Source organism: Thermobia domestica, chromosome 8 (assembly GCF_964235325.1).
Source record: "Thermobia domestica chromosome 8, izTheDome1.hap1.1, whole genome shotgun sequence".
Classification (NCBI taxonomy): domain Eukaryota; kingdom Metazoa; phylum Arthropoda; class Insecta; order Zygentoma; family Lepismatidae; genus Thermobia; species Thermobia domestica.
Window position 1 is genome coordinate 17,463,565 of NC_137461.1, and position 18,880 is coordinate 17,482,444.

The following is an 18,880-nucleotide window of genomic DNA, read 5'->3' on the forward strand; positions in this document are numbered from 1 at the left end:
CCAAGAGTAAACTACCTCTTGTGAATATTCAAATGGACATTATTAGTACATTATAGGAATATTAATGAAATACAAACAAAATTGCCTGAGTTGTTTTTGAGAAAGCAGTATGAAAAGAAACTCCCCCCAAGAGTAACCCTTGTAAAAGGCCTATCCGGTTTGCCATAAGAACAAGAGGTCAATAGTCACGCTGTGTACTAAATTGAGCCTGGAGATTCCAAAGCCAGATGTGAGATATTTCATGCACCTAACCTCTGCATGGGGCACCCTGGATAATTCGAAGAAGATGCATATACTCTATCATTATTGATTTTACTCAGACAACTTAACTTGACTTTTGACAATGTTCTATTTATATTTACCTTACATGCTATACATCGTTTTTAAATTCTTCATTATGTATTTGCAATAAGCTTTCAATTAGTCATCTCCTTATTATAGATTTTGAGATATGCGGACGATTTCAATTTTTTCACTGACATTCCATTGACTTTAGTGTTCATATTTCGTGATTTTTTTTGACTATGTTACATCCATTTTAGGGCAATTTCTTTTCTGAATGTAGAATTTTCATAGTCTGTTCTATATTTAAGCTGAATTCCAGCTTCTCACTCTTTCGGTTTTTGAGATAAGTGGAGGAATTATTTGTTTCTCATTGATATTCCATTTACATTAATGTTAATGTTTCGTGCTTTTTTATTGTGTTTCATCCATTTTAGGACAATTTGCTTTTGGAATATAGAATCTGCATTGTTTCTTCTATATTTGAGTTGAATTTCAGCCATTTCCCCTAAAGTCTGTTCACATCACTGCAATTGGATTAGCCCTTTATTCGTAAGGAGTAACTTAAGCAACATTACTGAATTATTAATGGAATATTTATTTATGAAATATGAACAAAATCACTTCAGTCATTTTTGAGAAAATCGTCTCCCCAAAAAAAAAAAAAAAAAAAAAAAAAAAAAAAAAAAAAAAAATAATCATCCTCCAAGAAAAAAATTACCCATCGAATATTTTCTCACGACAAATGAGTTATGACTAGGAGGTGGATATTCATGACCTAAAATATACAGATATATGACCTGTAAAATGCTCTTAAATATATGGGAAAATGTAGAAATTGTGAAAAATGACTCTAAAAATTGTGAACTATTAAATTTGTAGCTTTAAAAAATACAACCAACATATGAAATGATAGGCATCGCGTCCGAGATACCAGAAAAATAAGGTACCTTCTTTAGTTGAAATATATAAGTTTGGTTTTAATTGAAAATAACCAAATAAAATGTAAATTTAAACAATTTAATGATTACGATAAATACAATAAGTTATTCAGCGTAAAATGCACTTATTTCCCGCATCTCAGCCTATTATGTACTATGGTGTGTTTCCATACCCTGCACGTTACTGCAAAGATAAGGAAATAATGCCTCCACGTAAATCGTGTAATTATTGTTTAGAATTAACAAATAGGAAAGTGAAAATCAGGGACACATTCGAGAAGAAGGGGACTTCCTACGCTCCGTCTTTTCACCAAAATACAGACCGTCGGAAAAAAGAAATAAATTTAAACATCAGAAATGATTTTAAAAATGTTACGCGTACACAAATTAAGTTTGGAAATATTTAATGAAAATGAAAACTCCAGGTTTTTCCATTTATATTAGATATGGTTGCAGTACACTACCATTGTCTTTACAACATGTAGTTCAGATCCTCTTTCTTTTGGTTGTCAATTGTCATCTTATGAGAAAATGTGTTTATCTCGATGCAAAGTCTCGATGCATGTTGCCAAAATTTAAAAAGGATAGGTCTAGTAGAAACTTCCTTTCTGATCTAATGTGTGTTCCTCATCTTCAATCTCAAATTAAAATACAACAGAAATTCAGAAAAAAAGAAACAATTAATACAATCTGTAATACTCACCATGTAGGATAAATGGAGTCCAAATTTCCCAAACAAGGAAGTCAACAGTGATTCTGGAACACTCTTAGCTATGAAATTCAGTATTAGCATAAATGGGAAGATAGCCAAAAGCCCCAAGAAAAGCATCGCTAAAAGAGAAATATATAATCTTTATTACTACTTCAAGGATGCATAAAATATCAAGAAACATGTAATTAAACCCATAGCTAGGAAAGAAATACCTATTTAACATCCAATAATTGAAAGGCATATTTATATCGGTTCTAATAGTTAATTTCCGAAATTGGTGACTCTGGTTTTGTGACCTACGTTGCCATTCTCGATCCGAGAAGAAATGTCTACAGTCTTTCACATCACACCAAAAGATTAATTGAAAAAAGTAGAAATATAAATAGTTTCAAACTAAAGAAAAATCCACTGGTCAGCCTTTGTTTCTCTGACAATGAACTTTTTAATTTCCTAAACAATATAAATAGATAGCGAATTTCTTTAAAACAAGTATGTTTTGATTTTTTTTTCTTTCAAGAAAGATATTTTGAAATAACTTGTGCTTCGTTATTGAATTCATTAGTACACGAGTGGTTGATTTGCCGTACACCACTACTTTTTTTTGGGGGGGGGGGGCGGAGAGGGGGTACGTTAAAGAGATCTCATTCTGCAACTTCGCGTTGAATAGTCTTGTCTTAGCAACAGATTAGCTATTTCTCAAAATTATAAATAAATAAATATACATGAAACTTTACGTGTGTCTTTGTATCATTAGTGGCACGCGTGCAACGGATTGTCAAGCAGTACTTCGCTTAGTGCAACAATCTATATAATAAATTCTCATGCTTTCAACATATTTTAAATCCTTTCGACAAGAGATGCTGGCACAAGCAAATAGCCGAAACTTTCTCTATCTAGCTCTAATAGACCATCAAAATATTAGTAATCAAAGCAATACCTAACTCTATGTATTAAAAGAAACGAACACGGATAGTTTGTCATCACAAAAACAAAAGTTCACTATTAGACCCTATACTGTATCAAGATATTCCATTAGAATTTTATGCTACTATATGGCTACTTGGACTGCACTTTTCAGTTTTCAAGTATTTCATAGAATTGTTGTACAGATGGCAATACTGTGAAACTAACCAAAACTCATGAACAGTTTTATACTGAAGAACTTATTATTTTAATTTTGCGGACTGGTTTTAAAAATGTAGGAACAATGAAGTTATGAATAATAAGCATATTTTTTTAGTCTACAACCCTTATGTGATGATAGATGAAGATGAAGAAAATAAAATAGACAGAGAGAGTAACAAGTGAAGATGTTTTAAAACGGATAGGAGAGAAGAGGACGCTTTTGACCACCATCCTCCGTAGAAAGGTTAATTGGATTGGACATATCTTGCGAACAAATTCCGCCATACCGCTATAGAAGAAAAGCAAGGAATACAAAGAACACAACTGATTGATGATTTGAAAAGTAAAAGAAAATATTGGGACTTAAAAAAACAGAAAGAAACATTTCCAGCCCCAAACTGTTCTTTTAAAGAAAATATTCCCAGGACCTGTCATAAAGCAGAATACTTAATAACAATAAATAATAATAATAATAATAATAATAATAATAATAATAATAATAATAATAATAATAATAATATCTTTATTGCTTTACTTTGATGCTAGCGCCACATGTGGCACAATTCTATAAAACAGTTAACCCCTTGCACTGAAATGACGAGTCTAGCTCGTTATGGCCTCCCGGTGCCAAATCGCGCAATGACGAGCTACATTCGTCATAAAATTTAAACTATTGTAGCATTATGTAGGGTTACTATATTGATGTTTGAAAGTTATGCAGGGTGTTTTGTTTTAAAACTCACGGATTTCATTTGGATCTTGAATTTCTAACAGAAGTCCAATTTTCATGCGGTTTGTGGTAAATGATCAAGGAAGGATGGGAGATTTATGGGACCATGTTTACTGGTTTAAATTCATCCGGGGTAATATCGGCCACGCCTCAAGAAAAAGCGCAAATATTCGCCAGTGTACCTTACAATTTTAATCAACTGCGGCGCGGTGTGAAGATTTGAGTTTTCTTCGTACATGGAAACCTTTCCTACGTCAATAAGAATAAGAAATAGGAAACTGGGCCGTTGTATTGGGAATTGCGCTGTACAATTCTGTGCTACTGTGTTAGTATAATTAAGACACTGAGAATAGTGTACTCTTTGGAGCAACATTAGTTTATCGTTAAAAGTTTTTGGTAAACAGAATCTGTTGTTGCTTCGCGAAGGTAATTTAAAAACAAATTTGCCTCACGTTCTGCCCCAGATAGTAATATAATATATCTGTGGTCGCTAGTGAATAAATTGGAAGAAAGAGGATCGCTTCTGAGTGAGACAGAGAAGCATCGGACCCTGTAGGCAGCTCTTGTGGAAAATGTCATTTATCGAGTCCTTAGGTCGGCCAAGAAATATTTCCGTTTGTCACAAGAAATCGGCTGAAGCTATTCAACATGGGATTTTTGGTGTTACCGCTAACACTTAATTTCTATTCTGCAATTTCGCTTCAAAAATCCAAAATCTCATTCCAATTGCAAGGTACACTGGCGAATATTTGCAGTTTTTCTTGAGGCGTGGCCGATATTACCCCGGATGAATTTAAACCAGTATACGTAGTCCATAAATCTCCCATCCTTACTTGATCATTTGCCACAAACCGCATGAAAATCGGACCTCAGTTAGAAGTTGTAAACCCAAATGAAATCCAAGAGTTTTAAAAGAATCACTCTGTATAATGATAAACCATCTAACACAGTTTTATAACTTATACTTCAATTATCAGAATTCAGAAAATAAACCGTTGTGGGAAGGGTTAAGCCTGACCCTCGTCCAAATAGTCGTTGTTCACTTGGGTTATACATGCTGTTGCAAATCTCTCTTGATATTACCTTTTCTTTTTCTTAGCCTACCCAAAAGTCTTTTCACAATCAATATCCTGTATTTTAAATTATAATTTCATTCATATTTGTTATTATACGTGGGTCGTTTAATATAAGTCTCCCTAAGCTGTAAAATATTTATTTTTGGAAGATACATTTGTAAATCATACATACTGTACATATGTAGGTGGGTCCTTCCTCACCTTTCCACATAATTCCCATTGAGTTTCAGGAATGTGTCTCACCGTTGTAACAATTTGTCCAAAACTTTTGAAAAAAAATCAAGGCTATTTACCACTCTTTTCACATTCCGCTTTACTTATCTGTTTCGAAACATTCACTTCGCAATGCAGACTTTAACACCGGAAAAAGATGGAAGTAACTCGGTGCTAAATTGAGGCTATGTGGAAAGTCAGGCAGCCGTTCCCATCCTAAGTCTTCAATTGTGTGTCTTGTTTGCGTACTGGAGATGGATGTTATTGTCAAGAAGAAGAGACCAGGTCGCTTATGTTGAATTGCGTTTCCCCGAAGAAGAGTTCAGGTTTAAGATAAGCGGAATGCTAACTGGTGATGAAGAAGTTAAGCGGAATGTGAGGATAGTCCTAAATAGCCAGAGCCCTGATTTCCTCCAAAGGATCTGGACAAACTACTGCAACGGTGAGACAAATGCATGAATCTCAATGCAGATTATGTGGAGAAGTGAAAAGAAACCACCTACACACACACACACACACACACACACACATATATATATATATATATATATATACAGGGTGGTAGGTAACTCAACCGACAAACTTTGGGAGGTGATTCCTTATATGAAATGAAAGAAAAAAGTTCTTATAAACATAGGTCGAAAAACGTCTCATTTCAGAGTTATGAACCGCCGAAAATTCGAAAAATCATGTTTCGAAACGCCCTGCCTTAGAAACTATAGGACCTATCCCAAGCGGTTTAAGGAACTACACAGGAACTAGTATGCGAACTATCTAAATATCCATGTTTTACCATCCTCCGTTATCGGCGAAACGAACGCGTTATTAGTACTTAAAGGAGTATCCCTATACCTCAATTTCCTTTTTACAGTTCGTTTCGCCGATAACGGAGGATGGTAAAACATGGATATTTAGATAGAGCGAATACTAGTTCCTTTGTAATTCCTTAAACCTCTTGGGATCGATCCTGTAGTTTCTAAGGCAGAGCGTTTCGAAACGTGAATTTTCGAATTTTCGGCGGTTCATAACTCTCAAAGGAGACGTTTTTCGTCCCATGTTTATTAGAACTTTTTTCTTTCATTTCATATAAGGAATCACCTCCCAAAGTTTGTCGCTGGAGTTACCTACCACCCTGTATATATATATAGCTTAGGGAAATATATACGGAACGACCCACGTATTATATAGGTTGAAATTTTCCACTCCCTGCAATAACTGATAATGAACTTTTAAACATACGGAATATTTTCGTTTTCTAATGCAGGAACAATGCTATTATTTATTCCGTTGCCACACAGACAAACTCGAACATTAGGCCACTACGATAAACGGATAAACTTTTATTTCTTTTACATAAAAACACAACAACAGCAGTACAACAGAATAAGAGCAAAGTAATAATATTTGCTAACAATGACCAGTTGTTAAAATCATCTTACCTCTTCCAGAGGCTTTGAAATTATAATTTCTTGCTTCATTATCAATCACCAGTTTCTCATCCACGAGTTGAGCTATTTTCTCACAGTCTCTTTCCAGGGCATTTAATGTATTTTGAACTGTTTGGTTAATTGTGCGCTCAATGTCTCTACACACATCCTCGATTTGATTTACGCATCTTGAACCCTGCTAAAAGATCAAAAAAATAGACTCTAGACAAAAATAAATATCACCATTTTGAACACAAAACAATGTTAACACGTGAATTTATGTATTTACTTATTTATTACGTAGAGGGGCACGGTGGCTCAGAGGTAGAGCGCATACCTGTGGTGCGTGGGGTCTCTTGTTCCATTCCCGACCAAGTAAGTTTATGGTGGACAACATCGTGTCCGTGGGTTTTCTCGGAGTACTCCCGTTTTTTCCCACTTTCTCATTCCACCAATTATTCCATCATCATATACTTGCATTAATCATTGTCTCCCTTAGCTTAAACGGCACAATCGTGGGACGTTAAATTGAAAGATTTCAGATTTTTTTCTTTATTGGTCACATCCTAGTTCTATTAAATGAAGGAAATGAAACACGGGAAGGACTTTTAGAAAGGGGCAACTACAAACAAATAATGCTTTTTAGTCTTGAATTTAAATAAAATAAGATTTTGCTGACTGAACCACTGTGAAAAAAATAACCCTCATGCACCACAACGAAAGGTTATACAGGGTGGTTTTTTATAGGGTTTACAACTTCAATCAGTTATAATTATTTATTGGAACCACATACAGACGTGAGTTATATGTCATTATACTGCAAAACACTTCAAATTTAACTCACGTAGTGAGTAGTTGCGGAGTTGACCACACGCAGTGCCACCGGTCAGTCGTTGAAAATGGAGCGAAAAGAGCTAAGTGCGAGTTTTGGTTTGAAGAAACGAAGTCAGCAACGAGTGTACAGCATAAGTTTCGCACACAATACAACAAGGAACCACCCAGCAGACTAACAGTGTACAAACGGCACCAGACACTTGTTGAAACAGGTTGTTGTCTGCGACACACAAAGGCTCCAGGGCGCTCACCTGTGATTGACGATGTGGTGGAAGCGGTTAGGGAGAGTTCTGTCCGCAGTCCTCGAAAATCTACACGACGTGCATCACAAGAAACTGGTATCCCTCAGACCGCTGTTTGGCGTGTATTGCGTAGACGTTTGTCCATGAAGCGACACAGACTGTCCTTGGTTCAAGCACCGAGTGAAGCGGATAAACATACCTGACATGAATTCTGTGTTACCATGTTGGATCGCATTAGTAGTGATGAGTCATTCTTAAACAAGGTGGTATTCAGTGACGAATCAACTTTTCAGCTTTCCGGTTGAGTCAACACACGTAATTGTCGTATTTGTGGCAAGGAAAATCCACATGCGCACGTGGAGTTGGTTCGTGACAGCCCCAAAGTGAACATGTTTTCTGCTGTTTCCAGAGCAAAGGTGTATGGATCATTCTTCTTTGCTGAGAGCACCATCACCGGCATCGCCTATCTTGATATGCTCCGTTCCTTGTTCCACAGTTAGATGAAAATGATCACGATGGCCGCTTATGGCGGCAACAAGATGGCGCCCCCTGCACTACCTGATAAGACGCAAGGGAATTTCTTGATCAGCGTTTCTCAGATAAGTGGATAGACCGTGGTGGACCAATTGCTTGGCCGCCACGGTCTCCAGATTACACGCCACTTGACTTCTTTCTGTGGTGGTTTGTGAAAGATAAGGTGCACACCCTTCCCCTACCTGATAATGTTAATGAACTGAAACATCGCATCACAACAGCCATCGCAGACGTTATCCCCGAAAAGCTGGCTTCTGTTTGGCAGGAAATCGATTTTCGTTGGGATGTGTCCAGGATGACCGCAGGTGCACATATTGAACCATAATGGATTTGTCACAAAAAAACTTGAAGTGTTCTGCAGTAAAGTGACATATAAACCAAGTCTCTATGTGGTTCCAATAAATAATTATAACTGATTGAAGGTGTAAACCCTATAAAGAATCACCCTGTAGAAAAGTATTTTTCAGAGTATTCAAATCATCTTCATTTCTAACGATTTACTCTCAAGTGTCAACATTGAAATAACAGAAATCAAGCTAGGTGTACATTTTCTATGATCGTAACCAATAGCATGTAACCATTTTGTAGGATGCAACGAATAGAGTGTATTCCATTTTCTAGGACGTATCCAATAAAGAAGTTTAAGATTTGACCCTAGGCAATTCGATTCCTTGAAGAACCTCTCAGACCAGCAAACGTGAGTGAAATATATAGAGGGCACGACATAAAGCGGCTACGCAACGAAGATAAAAATCGTTATCTATTTATAACTTAGCTACGTAAAATACGAAGTTTTTAATATAATTACAGTTATTTTAACATAATTCAACCCATTTTCCTACTCCAGCTCCTAATTTTAGTTCGTTAGAGCCTCCTCTAAATCCACGGAGGAAAGTCTGGGCATCCTACCTGTGATCTCTACCAACTCAGCGGGAATTAAAGTAAATGGGCTATAACCTGTCTTCGAGCAGAACACTCATAGACAAGGATAGACACCCTGGTAATAGAGCCCTCTCTCACTGTCCTTCCCTGTGCCATCTCTGCAGAAGTTTTGTGGAAGACAAATATTATAAACGCAGTTTTCTTGAATTACTCTCGTTCCGTTTTACGTCATTCAATCAAGTATTTCAGGATCACTCATTGTATTTAGTAGCCCGCAGGATATAACCCTAAACCGTTACAATTAGTATTTCGTCAAATAAAAATGAAATGAAATCTTTCAGTTTTACATCCCACGTTATGTCGGCTAGGCTAAAGAAGACGGTGTTGATGAGAATGAAAGAAAGGGTGGAATGAAGAAAGTGGGAAGAAACGGGAAAACCTTGAGAAAACCCACGCACACGGTGTTTGTCCACGACAAAGCTTACTTGCCACGAGCTGGATCGAACCAAGAACCCCATACACTAGACGAGAACGTTTTACCACTGAGCCACAGCGGCCCTATTTTATCTACTAAGTAGCATATATTTCTTAAACCAACATATACTAAATCTACCGACTGCTAAAGTTGCATCTGGATTCATTCTGGAAAACTTCAGGATTCATCATCTTACGAAATTACATCAAATTTTAGTGATACACAATACTTTACGACTGCAGACGGAAGACACTAATTTGGAAAATGTAATCCACAGATTTGCTGTATATATGATTTATGATGTAGACAAATGGTTACAGCGCGTGGTTTCGGGTTTGATTCCAGTGGGGGGTACACAATTTTCAGGAAACAGTGAAATCCGATCAAGAAAGTAAAAAATAATAACGATGGAAGCTCATATGCTAACAATGCATCATTAACCATCTGGCTGGCCGTAGCCATTACTGAGTTATAGGCTAGAAAATTTAGTTTTAGCCCATTAATCCACAGAGAGAGACTAATTTAATTTTTTTTTAAAAAAATAAATAAAGATTGCGAATCATTACCTGTAAAAGATACTATTTTTCAAAGCTGTAAAATGAAATATTAAGTAAATTTAGTATTCCAAATACACTTAATGCATATAAATTTATTCTAGACGAAGACTCGTGCGAAAGTATAGTATTTACGGTTTCATCGAATAAAAGAAATGCATGTTTCTCCTAATCATTTCCAAACCATTATGCAACTTCATGATTAAAGATAAAAGAGCATGAAATTACATTCAAAAAGTTAAGAAAAACTTACAAAGCATTGGTATAAGACACTAAAGTGCCCTACAATAAAACACAGCAAACCAGTGCACTATATTCGGCGCAAAGAAAGCGTCCGAATATCAATCATTCATATACCATATTTGATAGTGTATATGAATCACATATTGTATATGAATTACGGTATATGTTATTCATATACCGTAAAATGTACTTTGTACTAAAATAACTTAGAAGTTAGCAACATTTCCTTATGTCTTTAATATAATTTCCTTCTGACACACAATCATAGTTATACGTCTTGCAAATAAAATCAGAAAAACAAACACACTGCTGAACAAGACTGCATTTATTTAATATAAAAACACATTTACACGTGACGTTTCGATCTTCTAGCCAAGATCCTCATCAGACATCCACTCTTGGTGTAAATGTGTTTTTATATTAAATAGGTGCAGTCTTGTTCAGCAGTGTGTTTGTTTTTATAATTTCCTTGTCCTTTCATCCTTGCTAATGAAGGTTGCATAATGCATTTGCATTGATTGAGACAAACATGTACTTCCTTTAATACACAAAGGGTGAAAAAGTGCACTGGACCGGGACCCGATATTTTCGACATACCGTGCTGTTGCGTTAATCACTACACTACCCAGCCCGCTTCCCAGAACGCCACACACTCTCTCACTCCTACAGACGGTACCTTCTATTCAGAACACGTGGCTTGTACCACAACCTAGATGCTGTGCTTAGACTATCCAATGTCCATATATTGAGAACATCTTTTGTCAGTTGTAATTTCATATATATTAATGAAAGGAAGAAATAATCGAACTTTTTTTAGACACCAGCTCCTCTGTATGTGCGAATTGAATAACACACAGAGTGAAAAAATGAATGACTTGACAGGAACTCGAAACCGGGATCTCCGGCATACCGTGCCGATGCGTTAACCACTACGCTACCGACCTCAGGAGTGAGAAAGTATGTAGCTGTTTTGGGAAGCGGACTGAGTAGCGTAGTGGTTAACGCATCGGTACAGTATGCTGGGGATCCTTGGGTTCGACTCCTGGCCCAGTCATTCACTCTTTGTGTGTTATTGAATTCGCACCTACAGAGAAACTGGTGTGAAAAAAAAAGATTGTTTCCTCTTTTCATTAACATATATCTACTTCCTTTATTTGACGAAACTATCAAGACCATCAATATTTAATCGTAAGTTCAGTAATTAATTTAATATTATATCTATATATAAAATAATACATATATTTTCGCAAAACAAGGGATATTTAAAACTTTAACTGCGCAAAAAGTCAGAAACTTAGAACTGCCGTTCGTGTTAACAAAAGTTACTTTCTAACGTAGATCTTATGCTACATAATATTTCCATCGCTACACACAACGGTAACGGCTTCAGTGCATGTTTATCTTCAAAATAAACAGTACATCTTCTTTGTTTTATCGGGTAACGAATTGGTTATTTTATTAAAACAAAATTTAAACGAAAAACCATTACCTTATTCAAATCTGGGATGTATATGGTCGGCATGTCGAATCCTGTTCGATTCAACCCAGGACGTTTGCAGAGTTCTTGCACTATTTGCATCATGACCCTGCAACGCGAAAAAAATGAAATTAACACTTTGCACCATTATAATTTCTTTCGTTAAGAAATAAAATTCAACACTTTTATAACTTTAAACATAACTCACAGGCACAATATTTTGGTGTACAAATTCGTAAATGAATTAGAAGAGATATGTCTCGTTGTATAAAATCTAGAAATCTGTTAGAACAGTGTTTCTTTCACGTGTCTGCCAATCTAAAAGACGTCTACATCTTCTATGAAATGTACTAGAATTATTCCACTGTTGAACGCTAAACTTTACATAAAAGTCACTTACGTATTATTCTGTATTATGTCAATTATATAAAACTTGCCTGCATTACAGGAACTATTTATATACCAGAAATTACTTGCATGTCCTACTTTCTGCCCTGCAACTTTTACACTTGACACAGCTTCCTTTCTTAACAATTGCTTATGCCTGTCTGCATTTGTTTCCATTCGACATTCTTTATACTTTTTCCTAACTTCTTAAAGGAATTTTGTTTATTTCCTTCCGATTACTTCAAGTCATACTTTTACAATCTGCAAAGCAAACGTGCTTAATCCTTTTATTATACTATCTTTATTTTGTAGAACCTTAATCACTATTTTTTGCCAAGAGATACGAATAAGGCAACACTAAATTGCCACTAGAGTTACAAAGCCTTATGATTATTTCCTTTTAATTGTGACTAAAAAAAAATTATAAGCACGGTTTGGCAGTCAAAATAACTCAGTCAAGTATTGCTAAATTCACCAACGGGTACAGACCGCGGCAAAAAATCTGCAACATGAGCATGTAAGTTTATTGTGAAACAAACGAAATCTTTTGCTCCAGAATAAGTGTGCAGGGGAGGACGCCGAGGTTTCTCCTGGCATGATTCGTGCCACTTAGACTTATGTTGATTCCCTGCGCTGTTAGGCGTAGTTTCACAATAAACTTAAATGCTTATGTTGCAAGTTTTTTTGCTGCGGACAGTACAATACAATATCCTACATGTCTGATTCACTCAATTCATGCAGAGAAAAACGTAGAATATCGTGTAAGCATCATGGATTCTTAATTTAATTAATAAGTTAAATTTCATGCCTCAGACAGTGTACAAGCTTAGGAAATCATGGGGAACACTGTTGCAATCAGTTCCAAAGTTTGTCACGTTACGAATACCACATCTCGTAGTAGTGTTTTCGTAAAATTCAGTATTTATGGCAATTCTAAAGGAAAACCTAGCAGGTAATTCATTCACACTCGAAAAGAAGTATGAAATATTTCAGCTCTAATCATACTTTCTAAATTACTTTGTTTGCACTTAATACAAGTGCGTCTGAAACGAAGTTGAAACAAGATAAAAATCTAATCGCCAATAAAACACCTATCTGGCAAGCAGAAGATTAGGGGTCGAGTTCTGTCAACCTAGGTTTCAACTTTTTTCTATATTATCTCAACACTGTTTCATATTTATCAATATCAAGTGCAAATATATGTATGTTAAGGCATCATCAATCAAAATATCTACAAACAACTGTTAGTACATGCTTCGTTATTGGGGCTTGAGGAATAAAGCATCAAAAACACAGAAAGCTAGTCATGTTGGTGGATGCTCAATTGATACAGACAATCCTCCACCCCCGCGCCAACAAGCAGGATATACCGGAGTTCATGTCTCCGTCAGTACTGTGATCAGTTTTTTTCTGTATTATTACAACATGATCACTCTGTGAATAGTCGTCTTAAAGGAAAAAAATCACGGCATTGTTTTAAAAACCCTTTAATCACATCCACTGGCAAAGAATAAATTTGAAATTCTTTTCTTTATATCGCTATATCTATTAACCTTGTCATTGATGACAGCGCCACAAAGCAGAATATCAGTGCATTATGTTTCCTTCTAACCTTCATAAATGGTAGAAATGGTGAATATTCAAAACTTCAAAATTCATATTCTATGCCATAGAAGCGAGCTTACTAGATGGTGGCCACAATGATGGTACTGAATTCTGTAGCAGTGACTGTGACAGCGTAGCAGTAGCAGTGAAAAGATTAAGGAATAAACATTAAAAAAAAAAAAAAAGAAAAAAGAAGAAAGAAGAAAGGAACAAAAATGGGTACGAAATTTTACCTAATCAAGACAAATTCTCCTATTCTATCAGAAATAACGCATTTATATATTGCCTTCACCGTTAATCTAGTGGCCAGTGACTGCGCCTTTGGTGCATATGGTTCCGGATTTGATTCCCGGTGTCAATAGGCTTTCAAAAAGGATACTATGAACCCTGCACAATTTTTTGAGTGGTTTGGACGCTTTAAGTATGGTGAGATGAGTGTTGAAGATCATGCTCGTTCTGGGTGCTCTTCCATCATTTTGAAACGACGAAAACATCTTAAAAAAAAAAAAAAATGCCAAAAGATCAACTAGGATCATCGTTTCATGACCGATGATATTTCCGAACAGACAGGAGTGAGTTCGAGCTCGTGCCAGCGTGAGGTTTAGCAAATGAGACGTGTTGCAGCTAAGTTTGTTTTTCGTTTGCTCGCACAGGATCAAAAAAATTCGTCTGAATTTGAGTCAGGACTTGAAAAATCAGATTGAAAGTGATTCAAACTTTTTGACCAACGTGATGATAGTTTCCGAGAATTAAACGAAATCTAAAAGGAAAGTGTTTTGATGGTGTAGAGGCTGTAAAAAAAAGTGCTTTGCAGAGCGCACTGGACGATATAAAGATTAAAGAGTTCCAAAGGTGCTTCAAACAGTGGGAAAGAAGACTGGGGAAATGAATCGCATTTAATGGAAAGTACTTTTAAGGAGACTGAAAGAATTTTGTAAAAAACTTAATAAAGTATTTTTTAGAACAAAAGTCCGGTTTCTTTTGGATTCCCCCTTGTAAACGAAGATTATATTTAAAAATATATTCATTATTGGTCATAAACTTGTCGGGTTAATTGTCCAAAAGTTGATTAAGTCCTAACTTGATATGAACGACCCTCTTATTCATTTTCTCTCATAAGGACACGTCTAAAATGTTATTTAATAGATAAGAACAAAAACGTTAGTAACGACACAACACGTAGAGGGAGAGAGACATGCAAATGTAAAGTAACATGAGGAAAGAAAAACAAGCACATTCGAAAATTTGGCAAAAAAACAGAAAAAGAAACTAAAAAAAAGAAAACTGCGATGTAATTACACGTCAGGAAACTACAACACATGGCACGAAATCGCTGCTTCCGCTATGTGTACGAAGAAAGAGTCTGAAAGCGCTATAAAGAAGGAAAAACAAATATACAGCAGTTTTGCAAATTGAGAAAACAATATAGAAATTTTGCAAGCAATCTGTCGAAAATAATAATTAGTTTGTAGCGCTACGAACAGTGATCAGCTAACTACAACAGTATGTCACATTAATAATTGCATATAAGTTTGAGAACATTGAGAATACAGATTTAAAAAATAAGAACAAAAATAAAAAAGTCACCTCCTGTCTATGATTTCACACCAGTCACATACACATAATTTGAAGTTAGTTAATAAATTAGCTCGCCATTTAAAGTATTTGATGATGTAATTGATCAGCTGTACTGTACCGTTGTTATTTTTTCTTGTCTATAGTTTCTTAATAATCAATCTAAAATGAATCTATTACAGTAAATAGCGTACGTAATTCCTTGTCTTGTTCTAAAACTACGAATCTTCAGTAAAATATTTTAAACTAGAAACGTGTTGGACAATTTAACTTTTTTAAAACTGTTATTATAATAATAAAATTATAATTAAAATAATAATTACGAGGGTCATTCAGATAGTAATGCCTCCAAGCCCATTACTTGGCTAATAATATTGCAAGCATTATGAACAGTTTACAATTAATGCACTGACGTTTAAGCTATAGAATGTTACGAGTTAAATTAATGGCTTCTTTCTTCTTTTAGTTCGTGACCAATACATACCCTGAACACAGAAAGAGTGGGAGGAACAGTAACAGAAAATCCAATGACAATATTTATCCATGACATAGTTTACATAACACGAGATCAATCCTACACGTCCTTATGTAGGAGAGATCAGCCTTCAAGCACTGAGTCATTGCAAAAGTATTCAAATTTCTCCAAAAACATCTCAAGACAATTTACATTTTACGCAAATGATAATAGTGAAATCTTAAGTACGGAAAGTAATTAAAAGTTCGATAGCACAATGGCCAAAGTCATTTTCGGAGGATTGAAAGGTTTCTTGGACTAAGCATAGAAATAACTTCAGTGACAGTTTTGCTCCCCTCTTTCGAGGTATATCTTAATATAGTTTTCCATCAAATAGTTAGATTTGGTTTCACATTTACGGAGATATTTTTAATACGATTTTACAAACAAGCTAAATACAACTTTCTTACAAGGTTGTCTATAATCTTTATTATAAATTAACTAGAAATGATACAGTTTCTGAAGTTTATCACTTCCTTCTTCAGAGTACTACTCCAACTGAAAGCATTAACTCAGGATTTTACAAAAGAGAAATGAGTTATACTACTAATGTAACCTTGTTAACACACACAAAAATCATGGTGATACAATGAAATGAATATCATTGCTCAATATGGCATCAGATGTAGAGTTCCCAAATAGCACAATAATTACCATGGTCCATTTCGGTTGCGGGACAAGTCATAAGTGAGGGATGTACGAGGGTTGTTACGTAAATTCTAAGCCTAACCAGAAAATATTAAAACTAGACACGTAATACTTTTTGGGCGTATTTATTGAACCTTCCGATGACGCCATACCAAATTTGGTGTTAATATCTACTTTTATTCTGTTGTTACAGGTCCAGAAAGACAGTAGAGTGAGAAAACTGTGATCAAATGAACAAACTGAAGGCGAGAGTTGTTATTGATTATCTCCACAAGAAAGACTTAAAGCCGCAGGAGATCCATGCTGACATGTTTGCTACTTCAGGTGATAGTGCCTTTTCATATGCCACAGTGAAGAAATGGGCAGCCAAATTTAAGAGGGGGAGAACCTCCATTGGAGATGACACTCTATCAGGAAGGCCAGTAGAAGCATTAACTCAGGAGAACATTAACAAAATGCACGAAATCATCATGAAAGATCGGTGCATTACCATCAGGCAGATTGCTGAGACAGTGGACTTATCTACTGCAAGCGTTAACCGAATTATTACTCAGCATCTGAGCAAGATTTCCGCGAGATGGACGCCAAAACTTTTGACATCTGATCAAAAGCTCACCAGTCACAAAATTTCAAGGGACAATCTTCTACAACACATCGAATAACATAGTATAAAATGTAACAACATGGACTGATAAATGATTGATTTAGCACTTATATTTTTTTATTGATCGGAGATAAAACATGATAAAGAGTTTTATCAAAAATAAATAAATAACTGAAAAAGAAACAAGTAGGTAAAATACATAAATTATTAATGCAATTTATGGCGTACAAGTGAACACTTACCGCTGCCTGTCTGATTCATTTCCTGCTTCGTCAGCCTTGGATAAGTAGAACCGTATCCTATCAGCGTGATTTGCATTCAATTTCTCCACAAGATTCAGCGTTCGCTTACACAGTGCTTGTCCAATGGGATCAAAGAACACAAATACCAGATCGGCCATATTGCCTAGAGAACAAAAGCAGTAATGAGTAAAAAGTTACTACACAGTAAACCTCTAATATACATTTTATGAAAGAATATACTGATCATTACTGATATAACAACTCATATCAAAGTTCTATAGTTTCGCACTTGAAAAAAACTGAAGTTCTATGATATCTCCAGACTATACAACAAAGCACTGAGCGAGCTAATTGGGGTGTATCCCACAAATTGTAGCATCAGAAAAAAAGAAAGAAAGAAAACATCATATAAGTAGAGGCATGGCCAAGCGCATTGGCATGAAGAAGTCTGTTCCATGCTCTTCTTCAAAAGCGTCTTGACTGATTACCCAATAAGAATGAAGTAACGTAGTTCTAAAGTTTAGTATCCTTAGCATCGCGGCCTTCTATGTGGGAGACCCTGGTTCCTACAGCGTAACGTGGGATCGCACACGAGCGACCACCCGGAATCGAACCCGGGTCTCCCACATCGAAGGCGCGCACACTAACCATACAAAAGGAACGCCCCATACAAAGTGGTGTGATGTCCAAGACAGATGGTGTGAAGAAGAATGGAACAGACCTTTAACCACCAGCATATTGACAATGTTTTGCATCCTCACACTATTATGATGATTTTTCTTTCTTTCTTTGCCTTATAACTAATATTCTCTCTGGTCTACTGGTTACAGCATATAGCTTTGATACACAAGGTCCTACCTTCGATTTCATGGGCAAAGCATACTACAACGATTCAGGTCTCATTTTAAAATGTAGATCTCTCGCTGCTGACAAGGGACATAACTACAAATCAATTAATTCGTTATTGACATTATCATGTGAAAAACAAAAGTAAGACTACTCTTACCTGCATCACTTTGCAATCACGAGTTCAACTATTTCAAGATCGACATTGTTACACTAGTGCAGTGATGCTCAACCTAATTCTTATCACGACTCCCATTTTAACAAACCCTTTTGTCAGTGACCCCCTTATAATTTCTAGTTTGTAATAAGCTTGTGTAGGACCTATTGCGGAGATCTTACGATATCCATCTATTTCTAGTGGATACAGTTAACTTCCCTAAAACCTAATGGATTAAAATCGATAAGTCCTTGCCACTGGTTTTCTGTAACGAAGACTTGGACAAGTTCTGGCTGAAGAGGAGAGAAGAATATTCTGATCTGGTATCTGTTGCTTTAAAAGTAATAATTCCATTTGCTACATCGTATCTATGAGAAAGTAGTTTTTCTTCCACGGTAAGCATTAAAACAAAGACAAGAAATCGCTTATCAGTTGAAAATGACTTGATAATGTGCGTCATCAAGATTGAACTGGACATTGCCGCACTAATGAAATCACACCATGCTTAGGTATCTCATGTGCTTTCAATATTAATTGTTTTTCAATATTCACATT

General features: G+C 35.8%; 1 protein-coding gene across 3 annotated transcripts in view; it reads right to left on the reverse strand.

Annotated features, from left to right (window-relative positions):
* LOC145692726 (sarcalumenin-like) overlaps positions 1-18,880 on the reverse strand; it is a 173,549-nt gene that overhangs the window by 16,563 nt on the left and 138,106 nt on the right. For 2 of the 3 annotated variants that reach the window (XM_081768151.1, XM_081768152.1), the window contains exons 7-10: positions 17,323-17,485; positions 11,760-11,856; positions 6,519-6,705; positions 1,927-2,054 (exon numbers count right to left, since the gene is read on the reverse strand). In XM_081768151.1, coding sequence (XP_081624277.1) covers positions 1,927-2,054; positions 6,519-6,705; positions 11,760-11,856; positions 17,323-17,485 — 575 coding nt within the window. The remainder of the gene's footprint in view (positions 1-1,926; positions 2,055-6,518; positions 6,706-11,759; positions 11,857-17,322; positions 17,486-18,880) is intronic. The other variant, XM_081768153.1, reaches the window with a different exon arrangement.